This window comes from Fundulus heteroclitus, unplaced genomic scaffold (genome assembly GCF_011125445.2).
Source record: "Fundulus heteroclitus isolate FHET01 unplaced genomic scaffold, MU-UCD_Fhet_4.1 scaffold_263, whole genome shotgun sequence".
Taxonomy (NCBI): domain Eukaryota; kingdom Metazoa; phylum Chordata; class Actinopteri; order Cyprinodontiformes; family Fundulidae; genus Fundulus; species Fundulus heteroclitus.
Window position 1 is genome coordinate 131,595 of NW_023396673.1, and position 17,857 is coordinate 149,451.

The 17,857-nt window shown below is 38.9% G+C and overlaps 1 protein-coding gene across 2 annotated transcripts in view; it reads right to left on the minus strand.

Annotated features, from left to right (window-relative positions):
• Positions 1–2,256: 2,256 nt before the first annotated feature.
• LOC105921954 (interleukin-15 receptor subunit alpha) overlaps positions 2,257–17,857 on the minus strand; it is a 45,301-nt gene continuing 29,700 nt past the window's right edge. The window contains exons 5-8 of one of the 2 annotated variants that reach the window (XM_021313720.2): positions 9,113–9,193; positions 5,602–5,706; positions 4,035–4,122; positions 2,257–3,940 (exon numbers count right to left, since the gene is read on the minus strand). In XM_021313720.2, coding sequence (XP_021169395.1) covers positions 3,877–3,940; positions 4,035–4,122; positions 5,602–5,706; positions 9,113–9,193 — 338 coding nt within the window. In that variant the 3' untranslated portion in view covers positions 2,257–3,876. The remainder of the gene's footprint in view (positions 3,941–4,034; positions 4,123–5,601; positions 5,707–9,112; positions 9,194–17,857) is intronic. The other variant, XM_021313721.2, reaches the window with a different exon arrangement.

Sequence of the window (17,857 nt, forward strand, 5' to 3'; positions counted from 1 at the left end):
GCATAGCCGTTCGCCTGCGCTGCGGGCTTGGAACCCTAATAATGGAAAAACGCACGAAAAACAATAGGGTTCTCTGCTCACAGAGCAGACGAACGGCATAGCCTATATATAATATATTTCAGTCATCAGTCAAGTCAAATTATGTTGCGAGTTCAGTTGTTTTTTTTTTTCTTTTCTTTGTTCAGTGGTTTGTGTTGTTACCACTGGCAAGTTCACGTCAGTAAGAAGAATGAAGTTTGTCAATGGAGGTTCAGTTCTGCTTAGGGCACAGGCTCGCCATGTCCTTTCAGAGAGAATACATGGAATCTGATCCAGTAGTCTGATCCAGCTTTTTGATCAGCAACAACAAAAAAACCTAGCCTGCACACGATAATATTATTATTGCATTCAGCTAAATAAACTCACTTTATCAATTTTTACAGCATTGTTTTTTCTTCATTCCTCACATTTCCATTGCAATGTTTTACATGCACTTTAAAAAATTTTCCCAACTCAAAACACCGGAATCATCTTTAACCCATGTAAAACAAAAATATAAAATCCTTTTTAATTATGAAACTATGACCTGTAATTTAACAAATTACAGCATAGGTTTTTTTTAATCCTCTTCCAAGTCTTTGTAAATCATGAGATGAAATACAGTTATCACCTTACCAAAGAGCATGAAATCCTTCTACATCCAATACTCTCCTTCATCATCCATTGTATGGACGAAACCCAACGCTGAACACAGAGAAATGTTGGACTGGATCAAATACTGCGTGTGTGATGGGTTCAAGTACCTCGCTCAACGTAGGAATTTACACATGTACAGCCTCAAGCTATTTAACTAAGATGTAAACGAGGTTTAAAATGTCTACTGTTTGTCAGGATTTGTTTTGATGAACCCGAACACCACCACACACACAGAGCTACGTTTAAGGAGCTTTATTGAAGGCTTTGAGTAATGGAGATGGAGACCAGAGACTGTACCAGACAGGAGCAGACAAGTGATGGAGGAGATGGCTGAGGGTAGAGACACGGTGAAGCTGGAGCAGGCAGTTGGCTGAGCAAGGCGTCAGAGGTAGGGATCTCAGGCTAGAAGGTGTGAGACTCAGGCAGGCAACAAGGAGTGAATGCAGATGACCCAGCGACGAGGAGCAGACTGAAGAGGGCTTATATAGTAGAGCTGGCAGGTGTATTGAGTCCGGACTTGTTTATTGCAGCAGGTGAAACTGATCCAGCATGGAGTGAAGCAGGGCAGAGTGGATGGTGGAAGGAAGAGTCTGGAAGGGAATGAAGAAGGTTTTGTAAAAATCCGATCAGCCATTCTTGCGTAGTAGATTTTTTGACATCACAGCACCCCCTAGTGATGGACGATCCTCAAACGCGGGTCACATGTGCAAAATCTTATTTGGACTATGGGTTATGAAGGACATGTTAAAATCTGTTATGGTTTTAGAATAATCAGCAATTACATTTAGAGCTAGCTAGCTAACAATCACTTATTGTAGCGTTACTTTTCGAAAAATTCAAAATTCAGCCGCGTTAACTTTTTTTATTTGTCCATGACACGCTTATATATAAAGTTTTGCGCGGATTGCACAAAAAATGTGGGAGGAGTTTAACAAGAAAGGTTTAACCTTTGTAGCCATTTAGCGCGAAAACTAGCTGGGAAATGAAGGGTGTGCCAATTCACTTTATTTTGCAGAATCATCCAATAAACAAAGTGCTATCAAGTTTTTGCTTTTTCTTTAGCAGGGACAAAGCCGGAGTAACTAGAAAGATGGATGAAAGCCAGTTGCAGGCTGCAAAACGCTTGAGACTTAGACAGCTGATTTTATTTTATATTCAAACAGATTTAGAAATCCATGTATTGTTTACCTTCCATTTCACATTTATGTACCATTTCTTGTTGGTCCAGCACATACAATCCCAACAGAATCCTCTTAAATTTGTGGTGTTAATCTAAAAAATATTGTGTCCATCATTATTGTCTTGTTCAATTGTAAAACAGCAAGCACCCAGATTTTAAACTAGTCTCTAACCATCTGAAACAGAGGTTTCGAACTCCAGTACACACTTGGCTGGGTTGCCCTGTAGGTGTGAAAAACTAGTTTTATGACCTAATTACTTGATGCAGGACTGGAGTTGGACAGCAGTGGTCTAAAATAACGGTGCAATAGTAACGAGTGATTGAAACAAAAATTATGTTCTCTTGAATAAATCCAGCTTATTTGGCTCCCATAAGTCACTTAACTTCATAATTGAGACATGTTTGATTATATAAACAACAGACATTCTAGTTTATTCACATGCAAACAGGGAAAAATTGCCAACTTCATGACATTTTATAAACATTTAGATCTAGCTATGGCTAGCTAACAATATATACAAGGTCAGGAAAAAAAGTGTGCCTCACTTTGATACAACAAAGTAGCTTTGAGGCAATCTGTAAAACATATGCTATAGAGACATGCATGCCTGTTAAAATACACCTATGACTGTTAGATCTTTTTAGGGATTTGATGGCTGAAAATAAAAATACAGGCAAAGCGACAGACATCATGAAACAGTATGAAAACCAAAATGAATAAAATCACCATATGCTGGCAATATAGTTATCCCAATGTCCAATAGTTCTTATAGCAAAATATAGATGTCAAAACTGCAAATGTTTAGTTAAAGTGCAACTCAGCCCTATGTAAAGGCATAATTGCGCCCCTAATAAAATTTTTAAAAATGCCAACTAAGTGGGTGGCTCCTACAGAGTTGTTAGGATAAAAAGTGGAGGTTAAGCGGAGCTCGGAGCAGCAGTCCTAAACCTTGTCACTGGAGGTTGCGGAAGCCCAGCGGGTATGAGCCTAATCAGTTTGAGCTGCTGATGTTAGTGATGTTGGCAATAATGTGATGTTAGCAGCATTATTGCTAACATGGGCTAATTTTCAAAGCAGTAAAAAACACAAAACATTATCGATCAATGGCCCCCAATGCTCACAATTCCAACTCCTAAGTCTGGTTCGTAACAAAAGGCAACAGGGCATGTGTCTGATTGAGATGCTTTTATACATGCAAGCAGGGTTATGGTGATGAAAGCAAGTACCCTTTGAACCAAAAGGGAAATTCAACTGCAATAGCCACCGTTCCACCCTAAGAGTGCAGCACTAAGAAAAAAAATTCCATTTCCGAAATCGTGCACACAGATGTCCACACCTTGATAACTTAATATGGAAAAATGCCCATTCAAAGTCAAAATGTGAATTTAGTTTAACAAAATCACCAATTTACACTGAAGACAATTTAAGGGGCCATTGATCTTTACATTTCTTGGTCAGTTTTTGTCTTTCATCTTTATCCATGCACACATATGTGTTTGATGCACATTAATAAGAAAGTCAAATTGAAATAAAAGTTTACATTTAAGAATTTAGATAAAACATCAAAGTCGTTTTTTTACGCATTTCTAAAACAACAAATATCACAAGGAGACAGCTATAATGGTTTGTGAAAATAAATAGAACATTAAATATCCTATTTGTCACAGTAAAAAAAACAAATTTAACACTTGTCCCATAAGAATGATAACACATTCCTAACCAGTAATTACGGGTTTGACTTGTTTAATTCAGTTTCTTTTCAAAAGCCTGATACCCCTTTTACAAATTTCACATCCAACAAAATCCAGCATAAAATCTATAACCCAAAATAAATTTAGCATATATTACAGAGAAATTGTCCTTCCTCTTGTTTAAATATGTCAAATTTCCAAACAAGGCTTTGAAAAAGCATTTCACAAACACAAGGGTGATGTCACAGTAGTTACATTCCTAAATACAAGCTGCCCGTTTTTCCTTCCTCTATTAAGTTCCTTTGAAAAACTCTGAGAAAGGTCACAGTTTACGCAGGATTATTCATTGGTTCCATTTCCCCACTTTGTCGTGTGGGAATCGGCCTTTCTCTCCTAGGACATACAAACACAAAGGAACCTGTTGTCAGCAAAGACATTCAAACTTAGAGATCTCTGCTGGATAACAGTGTTCTGGAGACCAGCTTACCTTCGATATAGAAAGAAGAGCATTCCACCAAGGGCAAACAACAGGATCACCACAGATAAACTGACGCCAACAATTTTAGGGTCTGCTTCTAATGGAAAAAGAAGGAGAAAAAACAAATTCAGCTAAAATTCTTTCTGTCAGAAATTGTTATGGTGGAAAATGTACAATCTGTAAACCTGCTGATTACAGCAATAAAATGGATTCTGTTCCACGCTTTAAACCCATATTGGGAATTGTTATTTTAAAATAAAGTTTTTATTCAAAGATGACAACTAGCCAACCTTTACAGACATGTTTTTCCACCCATGGTAAAGATGTGTTAGATGCCACTGTCATTTTTTCAGAAAATATAAAATCTATCTGAGGCTTAAAACTATGATCAGATGAGACTTTTAACCTTATCACACTTTTGTATATTTGTCTTTAGCTCCAGTAGCAGGAAGACATGATGCCATATGATAGTAACACTCACTTCACTAAGCATTTAACTGCAGCATAAACAATTTGTGCCCCAGCCAGATTGGATTTATTGGACATGTGGAATAAGCTTAAGTCTTCCAAATAAGTGCTAAACCTTGCAGATCACACTTTCGTGCAAGTGCTATAGATTCTTAGCAGCTGGGACTCAAATATTGCAGGAATAAACTTATTTAACCTCCTGATATGGTCAGTCATCTCAATATTTTGGATGCTTGAAACTGAAAGACATATTAAAGGAATAGGTTATTTTTTGATTGATTTAGATAATCAGTATCTGACCACAAGGGACTCATATGTAGATTATGGTTTTGAATTAACTCTAGACCAACACGCAGCCAAGGTGGTGTATGCATATTTATATGGCCTGTTTCAATTCTACACATACCAAGGGTAGTACTGGAGGCCTTTTGCTGCCAGCTAGTGGCCTGAGTTATCCCTAATTATGCCCAATTTTGCTAATTTGCATACTATATAAATCTACATTTATATCTGTATATATCCCTAATTTGGAACAGCTAAAACACAAACTAATTTATTTGCATGTATAATTGTCCACAACTTTGATCCTAATACACATGCTCTGTTCAGAACTGGAGCACATAAAGCAACATACTTTCAAGATTCGACTTGATATTCCACAAAATGTCCTTCATGTTTTCGATTTAGATACAGGCTGCATTATTATTTTCAGTGAGCTAGCATACAAGGGGAAAATGGTGGGCTCTGCCAGAAAACTAAAATGTGTCCTCATTACGTCTTTTGGAAACATCCAAAGCATTTGGGTAAAAAGAAAAACAACACAGAAATGGTTGACCAGTCACAGATAAAAAAACATTTAGAGCATTTCTGATTTATACTGGAGAGACAAGAGCATAAGAGAGGAACCAAAACTGTGAACAACTTAGGGACATAGAGACATAATACTTAATGATCTCTTGCTGTCCTGTTGGCGTAGCAATACAAGTCATAAGACGCGGATTTACATGGGATTTTGTTTAACTAAATAAATCAATCTGAATTTCTCAGTGAGAGCACAAGCTACTGGAAGGAAATTTAAATTTATTTTAAGCCTAGAGCATATAATTACCTTTGAAAGTGTCTGAAACTGAGCTGGTGAGGTTGTTGGGGTTACTTGGTGAGTGTGTGGAGCTTTGAACTGTACAGGGCTGCAATATGGTTGTGTTTCCAGTTCCTACACACAAAAAAGGATTTCGCCATGACAATTATAAAAATATCACATCTGCGAATAAAAGAAACTAAAATATTCTATGTCAAGCAAAGTATCACTCTAAATCCACATCACTTTGTAAGGAATTATTAAACTTCAAATGTATGACCATATACAAGGCCATCACTAAGGCTTTGGGACTCCAGGGGTCAATAGAGAGAGCAGTACCCACACATGGAGAAAACATGTAGCAGCAGGGAACCTTCCCAGAAATAGCCGGCTACCAAAATTACAGCAAAAGCAAAATGACAATCCAGGAGTAGAGAGCCCACAAAAAATCATCTAAAGCACTACTTTAGTAAAGGTTAGTGTTCATGACCCAATGACAAGATAAAAGACTGGACGAAATATGCTTTCAAACATTGGGATGGGCGATATGGAACAAAAATAATATTTCAATATGTTTAGACTGAATCCTGATTTACGATATCTATCGCAATATGTTTTTTTTTTTTTTTCATAGGAAATTATAAAAAGACTTCTCTGAATCAAATGTTATCCCAAATGTCTTAGAGGCACATTTTTTAACAAATAGCTGTAGACAAGAAACGAGAAACAACTGAAAAATACTCCGTTGGAATACATAAAAAGTATAATTATAATGGAACATAGACCATCTCAATATAAACAATTACTCATTACGACTAAATATGACTTGAAGCCTTTTAAAATTAGCGCCGAATGTCCGCTAGCACAATACTATTAGCTTCCTGTGCTATTATCATTTGGGCTACTACAAATTGCGCAATTACGGTTCGTTTCAAATATAAAGTTTGTTTCGTTTCGCTCCACCATCGTTCGATAGTGCTACGAGCATTATTACTGCATTAATATGGAACATTGATGTCAATTTTTTTGTATAACTTTAGGATTAACCAATTTTAGTAACCGATCGCTACAGCAACCCCTAGCTTACCAGAGGTATAATCGCATTAATTAAATCAAGCATCCTAAAGTTACTGAGCAAATCGTTCTGTTAAAATGTTATTTTATCAAATAATATTTGTTTAACTCAGGATTTGTATTGTGAATGGGTTGAAACACATACCAAATGTTTAGTAATTAGGTAAGCTAACTTTACCTTATTCCGTGTTCTTTAAGATGAACTTTGGTTCTTTGGCTTAGATTTATACACCGATACACAGCTCAGTAGGCAACTTGGAGTTAAGTGCCTTGCCCAAGGGCACATCGACAAGTGACAAGGGGAGGTTGGAATCAAATCCACAACCTTTTGATCGCAAGACGACTACTCAATCCATCAAGCATAGTAGAGAGAATTTGTTGATTGAAATATAGTGTTAATTCAGATAAACAGCATTTTATAGTGATTTTCTCTGGATGTTCATGCTATTTCTGTTAATAAATTATTGAACTTGAAGAGAAGTTGTCACTCATTTATTCTGTGTGTGTGCAGAGTTTGCCCATAAAAGAACGTCAGTGGTCAAATCATTCCTTTCAACTATTGTCCCAATTTCACCGGACAATACCTAACAGACAGTTATTTATTAAACATTAAATAACTTTAAACAGTGTATAATAGTACAACACTCCTAAATATTCCCCAGAGAACTGCTAGTGGTATTATAACAAAGTGGAAGAGTGAATGGGAAGAACAGCAGATCAGTCAGCCATGAGACTGTAGGCCATGTAATCTGGCGGGGGGGGACTGGATGCCAAAGTGTGCTGGGTCACCAATTTTCTGTAGCTTCAACAGCAACAGGCCTTCAAATTTCATGTGGCCTTCAGATTAGCTCAATGGTGTCCATGGAATGGTTTCTGTGGCCCAGCAGCTGCATCCAAGTGCAATGCTACACGTTGAATGCAGTGGAGTAAAGCACTCTGCAACTAGACTCTAGAGCAGCAGAGGCACGTTCTCTGGAGCGACAGATCACGCTTCTCTACCTGGAAATATGATGAACGAGTTTGGTGGTTGCCAGGAGAACGGTACTTGTCTGACTGCATTCGGCAAAGTTGAAAGTTTGCCGTTGGTGGTGGAGGGGGTTTATGGTGTGGGGTTGTTCTTCAGGAGCTGGGCTTAAACCCCCTAGTACCAGTGAAACAAATTCTGAATGCTTCAGCACACCAAGAGCTTTTGGACAACTCCATGCTCCCAACTTTGTAGGAACAGCTTAGAGATGGGCTCTTCCAATATAACTGTTCACCAGAGGACAAAGCAAGGTCCATTAAGACATGGATCAGAGGGTTTGGTGTGAATGTTCTTGACTGGCCTGCACAGAGTACTGATTTCAACCCAATATAACACCTTTGAGATAGATGACTTAGAGAGAAAATAGACAGCCAGCCCTTCTTGTCCATCATCAGTGTCTGACCTCACAAATGCGCTTCTGGGAGAATGCTCAAACATTTCCATAAACACTCCAGAACCTTGAAGACAGCCTTCCCAGCAGAGTTGAAGCTGTTATGGCTGCAAAAGGTGGACTGACAACAACAAGGACAACAACAAGGATCAAGAATGGAAGGTCCCTTCAGTTTGATATATGTGAGTCAAGGCAGGTTAGCGAATACTGTTGGCAATATAATGTATTTTTCAATAAGCCAAGTGGGCACAGAGCCATTATGTCCATCTAAATATTTTCTAACTTAGCTCAAATACAAAGAAAAGAGAGATTTTTATCCATACATCTATTTACTATACCCGCTTATCCATGCCGGGCTGGTGAGAAATGGTTGCCTTTTTTGTTAAATTTACCACCTTTAGAGAAATTATACAAAGGATACAGCTATTTAGATTTAATCGTAGCATTTGAGTCTATGATTTATCTATTCAATACAGTTGGATATATTTATTGATGATAAAAAAAAGATATTTCCTGATAGAATGTCTACAAGTTCAATTTATTTACCCCACTCAAAATTTTAAAATAGGTTAACTTTTAAAGACTTTAATGATTTACATGGACCTTCTTGGCCTCTTGTTGTGTTTTTGCATATACTAATTGTCGTGATGAGGATCCTTATGGCAAAAGGGCACAGGCAGGCACATGGCAGAGATAGACTTTAATGAAAGAACAGATAAACTTACAGAACAAGAGGAAAACCACACAGCAACCAGGGTGAGAGCAATCAAACAGTGGGTAAAAAAAGCAACAGAATGAATGGCAGGTGGGGTAGAATCTATGGAAGGCACTGAGGCAATGTATTGGGCACAAGAGAAACTGAAAGTAAACAGTCTGATACCAACAGAAGAGCTTAAACCAAAATGCACAGAACAGGACAACTACTGGGAGACTCAACACAACGCAATGCCCTCATGTGGAGAAACACTAATCACAACACTAAACTTAAGTAAATACAAACCAAGAAATAAACAAATCTGCTCATGATAATGACTGGAGTCCATGCTTCTTACCCAGAGGGCTTTGGTCCTTATCAGCTGATTTTGTAGCTTCAGAAGTAGAGGTTATTACACTCTGATGGCTGGTGGAAGTTTCTGCAAACAAAACAAGAATTAACAACAATTTTTTTTTTATTAAATCAACTCTCCTCCTGCTAACATACAATCCTTTATGTCACTACACCTTGGCTTTTTTATTGTCAACAGCTAAATTTGGCAAAAACAAACAAATCAAAACAAATAAAAAGATGTGGAGTATTTTGATGTTGTTTTTACTCATTCATCATTTTTTTCGTATACATTACACAACTGTGTAATGTATACAAATTTGGAGCATACACCACAATGAGGCTTAATAGTTTCCCTTTTCATTTACATTGGACATTTTTTTTTTCAGCATTAACAGACTGGTTAAGATCCCACCACAATATCTCCTTCGATATGGCTTTGCAACCGTTTCCAGACTGTTAGATGTGAATAATTAGGCAAGAGGCGGGATACACACTGGACAGACACACACACGCACATTCATTGTGACATCGTGAAGACACCGGTTAACCTAACAGTCATCTTTTTTGGACTGTGGGAGGAAGCCGGAGTACCCAGAGAGCACACAGGTGTGCACAGGAAGAACATGCAAACTCCATGGAGAAAGACCCAAGGGATTTGAATTCAATACCTCTTTGCTGCAAACGCAACACTGTACAGCCAACATTTATTTCTTGTGACCTAAAGTTTTTAGGTGTGACAAACAATACAAACATAACGAGAAAGATTTCTGTAAGGGAACAATTACTTTTTCCATGCTATGTGCTATGTGTACCACGGCTGAAGTAAAGGCTGGTTCACACGGCAGGATATTTAGCCCAATTTTGGCCCCGAGCTTCCCCTTCGAGAGGGGAAGCACACACACATGTGTGTGTGTGTGTATATATATATATATATATATATATATATATATATATATATATATATATATATATATATATATATACACACATTAGTGCTGTCAAACGATTAAAAATTTTAATTGCGATTAATCGCATAATGTCGATAGTTAACTCGAGATTAATCGCAATTAATCGCATATTTTATCCTTTTATTTCTGAAAGTGTAATAGCCTGTTTGGGCATTTTAATATGCAATTTTGCAATAAATGAGACTAATAAAAAACATGCTTGTACAAAACATATTTTTATGTTGTTTTTCAAGCACTTTTCAGAATTGGAAGGAAAACATCCTGGTGCCAAATGTTAAACTCTGGACTATAATGGCTAAATGACTAATCATGACGCCCTGATGTTTACACCATGTGTAAACAAATGTGTAAATAAATACCTGTTTTCATGCCGATATATTTTTTTTGCCTCTTAAACAAAGCTAGACATGGTATTATGCATAAACATATAAATTAATAAAAATTGTACATTTCAATAAAGTCATAAGTTTTGCTCTCTCTCTCTCTCTCTCTCTCTCTCTCTCTCTCTCTCTCTCTCTCTCTCTCTCTCTCTCTCTCTCTCTCTCTCTCTCTCTCTCTCTCTCTCTCTCTCTCTCTCTCTCTCTCTCTCTCTCTCTCTCTCTCTCACACATCTAATTCTGAGCTTTCACACCAACAACAATAATTTCTTTGAATATTTTTGCTTGCTGTTTATATCCATATTCATACAGTTTAAGCCTGGAAAAAGGTTTTACATTTCCAGGTCATTCCAGTCTTACACTTTGCTTGCAACTGGGCCAGGAGCTTAGTACCCTGAATGAGACTATTTAGCAACTGTTTAGTAACTCCAGGTCCTTCGTTTGGCAACGTGATTCAGCCTTAGTTTGTCAAATACAGAGATAACAAATTAATAAGCATTAAAGTACGGTTTATGGGTTGGATTTCTGCAATGTTATCAACGTGTAAAAACTCATCTTCAGAACCAATGTCTGATAAAATGGTGACCTGCACCAAGTAATCTACTTTCAGCAGTTATCACCGGTTATTGCACCGTAAACTGCAGAAAATACGTGCAGAGTTGCTCTCTCTGCCTTTACTACCGTCTGCTCCTATGGCGGAGGGATAGTTCAGCTGGATACAGAGTGTGGGCAGTGCAGGCAGGTCTCATAATAACCGCTGTTTCGTCACTTATTTTAGAGCCCAAATAAGCTATTTCACTTTCAGAAACGTGCCCAAAAAACTCATGAAATTTAGAAGCGCTTTTAGAAAAAAGAAGCCCAAAGTCGCATGTGTCCGAGGGTAAAAGAAACCCTTCGGGGCGGGTGTGTTTTGCTACAGTTTTCTAGCACTCTTGAAACTACGGAAAGCGCCGAGGGTAAAAGAAACACAGTCCGGAGAGCGCGGCGGGGGAAGAACATTAAGGAAAGGTGTGTGTTTTGACGCGACGCGCGTTAACGGCGACAAAAAAATTGTCGCCGTTAAAATGGGTTTGCGTTAATGCCGTTAATAACGCGTTTAACTGACAGCACTAATATGCATACATACATACATATATATATTATATATATTAGGGCTGGGCAAGTTAACGCGTTAATTTCGCGTTAACTCATTAGACTATTAACGGCGATATTTTCTTTAAAGCGCGTTAACGCATGTTGCTCACATGCTTTTATTTTGTGAAGGTCTGTTGCTGCGGTGTAGGGGATTGAATCAGAACAGTAGGTGGCGATAATGCGCCAATAACCTCGCTGTCAGCCAAACCTCGGATTCAGAGTAAGAAAGGTGCTGGCCGGAAAAAAACAAAGCTGACATGCGGAAGGCGGTGTTTCCTGCAGGAATTTGCTTAGGCGAGGCGGTGAGTTGGCGGCCGGAACAAGTTTTGTGCGGAGCGGGGGGGTCTGCTCAGACACCATCGGTGAAGTCGCTTCTCGTTTCAAAGTATCCATGTGTTTTTGCCTGTTTTTCCCCTGCCATTCACTATATGCACGCGAGAAAGCAACAACAAAAAACCGTGTGTCAACGTCAAATAAACGCAAGCAACGCAAGCATATCGAGTTAGCAAGCATTTCAGTTTAAAGTTCTTCCAGCATCGAATATGACAGAAACAAGTTAGTTGTAACCACTGCCAAGTTAAACTTTGGTATTGAACATAAAATGATAATGCTGCTCCCTGCTGTTACCTCAGAAATTGCCTGTTTTTGGTAGATTTTTTCCCCATAAAGAGAATTCCCTGTCAGTGGCAATAAGCTTTAATTTATTATTATTGCTATTTATTATTATTGCTAGCTTTACACTAAATATGTGTTACTGATAAGTGCTACAAATGTTACAACACTTTTGTTCATATGGCAGCAGAATATTAAAATAAAAGTGCTCTTTACACCACTTTTGAATTAATTCTTGGAGTTTGAAAATAAAATGCGATTAATCGCGATTAAATATTTTAATCGTTGCCCAGCCCTAATATATATATATATATATATACACACACACACATATATACATATATATATACACACATACATACATACATACATACATATATACATATATACATACACACACATATATATATATATATATATATATATATATATATATATATATATATATATATATATATATATATATATATATATATATATATATATACACACATATACACACATATACATATATATATATCCATTCCATCCATCCATTTTCCGAACCGCTTAATCCCTCATGGGGTCACGGGGGTTGCTGGTGTCTATCTCCAGCGTTCACTGGGCGAGAAGCGGGGTACACCCTGGACAGGTCGCCAGTCTGTCGCAGGGCAACACAGAGACAAACAGGACAAACAACCATTCATGCACACACTCACACCTAAGGACAATTTGGAGAAGCCAATTAACCTAGCAGTCATGTTTTTGGTCTATGGGAGGAAGCCGGAGTACCCGGAGAGAACCCACGCATGCACAGGGAGAACATGCAAACTCCATGCAGAAAGACCCAGAGGTGTACTCGAACCCAGGACGTTCTTGCTGCAAGGCAACAGCGCTACCCACTGCGACACTGTGCAGTATATATATATATATATATATATATATATATATATATATATATATATATATATATATATATATATATATATATATATATATATATATATATATATATATATATATATATACGTTCAAAAGTTTGGGGTCACCCAAACAATTTTGTGTTTTCCATGAAAGGTCACACGTATTCACTAACAGACGTTGTGAAATGAATAGAAAATAGAGTCAAGACATTGACAAGGTTAGAAATAATGATTTGTATTTGAAATAAAAAAAATTCACATTAAACTTTGCGTTAGTCAGCAAAGAATCCTCCATTTGCAGCAATTACAGTATTGCAGACCTTTGGCATTCTAGCTGTTAATTTGTTGAGGTAATCTGGAGAAATTGCACCCCACGCTTCCAGAAGCAACTCCCACAAATTGGATTGGTTGGATGGGCACTTCTTGTGTACCATACGGTCAAGCTGCTCCAACAACAGCTCAATGGGGTTCAGATCTGGTGACTTTGCTGGCCACTCCATTACCGATAGAATACCAGCTGCCTGCTTCTGCTCTAAATAGTTCTTGCACAATTTGGAGGTGTGTTTGGGGTCATTGTCCTGTTGTAGGATGAAATTGGCTCCAATCAAGCGCTGTCCACTGGGTATGGCATGGCGTTGCAAAATGGAGTGATAGCCTTCCTTATTCAGAATCCCTTTTACCCTGTACAAATCTCCCACCTTACCAGCACCAAAGCAACCCCAGACCATCACATTACCTCCACCATGCTTAACAGATGGCGTCAGGCATTCTTCCAGCATCTTTTCATTTGTTCTGCGTCTCACAAGCGTTCTTCTTTGCGATCCAAACACCTCAAACTTGGATTAATCCGTCCACAACACTTTTTTCCAGTCTTCCTCTATCCAATGTCTGTGTTCTTTGCCCATCTTAATCTTTTTCTTTTATTGGCCAGTCTCAGATATGGCTTTTTCTTTGCCACTCTGCCCTGAAGCCCAGAATCCCGCAGCCGCCTCTTCACTGTAGATGTTGACACTGGTGTTTTGCGGGTACTATTTAATGAAGATGCCAGTTGGGGACCTGTGATGTTTCTGTTTCTTAAATTAGAGACTCTAATTAGGCGCCCGCCTATGCATTGAAAATACATGGCGGGTTTCTTTATTATTAGGCGCCTGCCATAGCGTTTGCAATGAGGCTCGGTCGGGAATAGTGTGCTACTACTTTTATTGGGATTTCGAGTTACCATGGCAACAAAATTAGCAAAAAACCACCCCCAAAAAACCCATAGGAATGAATGGAGTCGGGTAGAAAGAAAGCCTCAAAAAAGCCTCCAAATGACCATTTTCAACGCTGTACTGTGTCGTCATGCTTTCACCTACGAACACCGTTTAACTTCCAGTTTGTAGATATATTTGTGACCTACTCAGAAGTGAAAACGGGATGTAGATATCTTTTATCGTCTCTTCACAGTTACTCCTCAAAGCTCATGTCCAAAAATCAGCGAAATCATCGTTTACAATGAAAGTCAATGACGGAATTCTCCAACCGCTAGAGTGGGCCACTCTAGCTTTTTTAAAGATTTCAAAACTCCGAACAACTTGACCTTACTGTATTTCTGTCTGGATTCAGGAAATGTAAACCTCATTGGTGTAGGTCTTTTAGATTTCTTTCAAATCACCTCAGACCGGCAACAACCCCAAAGTGAAACTTATGCGGAAAAAGACCGAACAACTTCAGCCTACTCGCTCAATTTTCACTCTATGTAGACAAATTATACATCAAAACGTAGGTATTTGTGTCAGGATTCGGGAAATGTAACCCTCATTGGTGTGGCATTTATAGATTTTTCGCAAATCACCTCAGACCGACACAAACCCGAAACCTCCCCCATTCATTTCCTATGGAGCGGTTTTGAAAAATGACGTCTAAAAATCCAAAACATCACATGTTTTCGCATCGTCACTACTCCTAAACCGTTTTATTTACAGGCATGAGACTTTCACACATGAATGTCCCAACCCTTCTGGCACTCAAGAAAAATGAATTTTGTGGATAACTGTTACGGTTTTTCCACAGGAACAATTTGTTCGGGAGTAGCGAATGTGCAAAATCCTGAAATCGCTTTGGAGCTGCATTTTCCCACATCATCCACTTTTTTACATCGTCGCTGTGCCTACACCGATTTTTGTAAAAATATGAAAATGAGCTACATGGTCATCAAAAGCCTGCTGATACTCACAGTGAAAGAATTATTTTGATATCTCTTATACTTTTTTAGCCAGAGCGATTTGTTCGGGACCATTTTCAGAGGATTTCTGAAATTTCATAAAAATGTCCTTTAGATCATTATTTTTTACGCCTTTATTAAACTTTTTCCAGCAAAAACCGATAGCAAGTCTTCTTCCCCTATCCGTTACGAAATAAACACAGAAAAAATTACGTCTCTACCATTTACGGTTCCGGAGAAATCGTGCGTTGTTCGAGGCAAAGTTCTCCATTATAATCCAATAGGCAGACTTGGACACAAAGTGTCTGCACTTCTTTAGACTGGCCCGCTGCAGCTGCGTCAGTGAGTTTCCATGACGACGGAACTCTGAGGGCCAGTGGGAGACGTTCCATTGAGATAGAATGGCAACTTTCGACGCAGGCTGCAGCGGCTGTGATTAATGTAGAAATCTGAAATTCGCACAGTCACTTCCTCTTAACATTTTAAAATTTTCATGTGACTTTCAGCCATGTGTCAGTTTTCTGTGCCATTTTGGATGTCACATGCTTTCCTATTGGGCCTTTGCTTCCAACAGGACCTGGCATGATAACCAGACACGACCCAATTGGCCAATACAGCACCACCCACCTGTGGGAAATGGTGCTACACACCATTTTGGTCAAATGTTGAGTTCTGGGCCCAGATGTGGTGAGGCTGAGTTGCTAAAGGAGGCCAATCTGACCCATGAACTTTGGTCACGTTTGGTGACATTAAGTATTGGCACCCCTATTTGAGGCACTTCCCAGTACAGGATTTGGACCAAACTGACAGAGTATATTCACCCGGTGATACTGAACACAACCATGCTACCGGCTAACGGTTAGCATGTTGCTAACCGGAAGTAGCTCTAGGAACGTCTCACCAACTTTTGCTTCACAGAGTCTGTTCGTACTTTAGAGAGAAAGCTCCACAAGAAATTTGGGCTACGTCGCATAAAGCATATCCCAGCTATGAGGTGTCAAACATCCAATGCTTTTCAATGGGGGATTAAACCCCTTATGCTCCCAATAATGCATGCCCATATATGGTGCTACAGTATAGCTCAGAGGGAGAGTGCAGGCTTAGCATGCAAGAGGTCGTGGGATCGATTCCCGGTGTGGGAGACTTAGAGTATTGTATTATAATCCCCACAGTGTGTACATTAAAACATGTGTGCTGATCCCATGAAGTATTTTTTTTGTACCACCTGCCATTTTGAGTTACCATGGCAACGTTACAAACGACGTATTTTCTCCCTATTTGAGGCTCATCCCAGTACAGGATTTGGACCAAACTAACAGAGTACACTCACCCAGTGATACTAAACACAACCATGTTAGCGGCTAACGGTTAGCATGTTGCTAACCGGAAGTAGCTCTAGGAAGCCTGTACAAACTCCTGCTTGACAGATTTGGTGAATTTTACGATTTTCTCTGTTTTCAGGAACTTCTCAGTACAGGATTTCAACCAAACTAACAGAGTAACATCACCCAGTGATACTGAACACAACCATGCTAGAGGCTAACTGTTAGCATGTTGCTAACCAGAAGTAGCTATAGGAAGGTCCTATCAACTTCTGCTTTTCCAGGGTTCTTCTGCCTTTATAGACAGAGAGAGGGCTGTAGCTGTCAGTGAGTCTCCATGACAACGCTGCTAGCAAGAGGCTCCTAGGAGGTCCATTGACTTAACATGGCACCTTTCAACGGCCGCTGCGGGGGCTGTGAAGACCGTAGGAACCTGAAATTCGCAGTGTTGCTTCCTGTTGCTATTTCTGACGGTACGGTACGCACCAAGTGGCAGGCGCCTTGCTAAATTTCTTCAGAAATTTTTCTAGTTAGGCGCCCGCCTATGCATTGAAAATGCATGGCGGAGGCCTTATGTTATGCACCTAATAAGGATTTCTTTATTATTATTGTTTATTAATATTCCGTCACCGTTAATACAGCCCGAACCGTAGGGTCTACCCCCACATACTATATATCGAAATGTTCGTCTCGACGTTGCGATCAGGGCTTTTTGTACTTGACGCCATTTCGACTTACGGTTGGAACAAAATTCGCAAAAAAACACCGAAAAATTGTCATTTTCAACCCTCTACTGTGTCGTCATGCTTTCACCTACGAACATCGTTTAGCTTCCAGTTTGTAGATATATCTTTGAACTATTCACAAGTGAAAACGGAATGTGCATATCTTTTATCGTTTTCTCATCACGCCATTTTTAGTTACCATGGTGACAAAATTCTCCAAAAAACACCAAACTACTCGCTCAATTTTCACTCTACGTGCACAAATTATACATCACACGTAGGTATTTCTGTCTGGATTCAGGAAATGTAAACCTCATTGGTGTAGGTCTTTTAGATTTCTTTCAAATCACCTCAGACCGGCAACAACCCCAAAGTGAAACTTATGCGGAAAAAGACCGAACAACTTCAGCCTACTCGCTCAATTTTCACTCTAGGTAGACAAATTATACATCAAAACGTAGGTCTTTTTGTCTGGATTCAGAAAATGTAAACATCATTGGTGTACG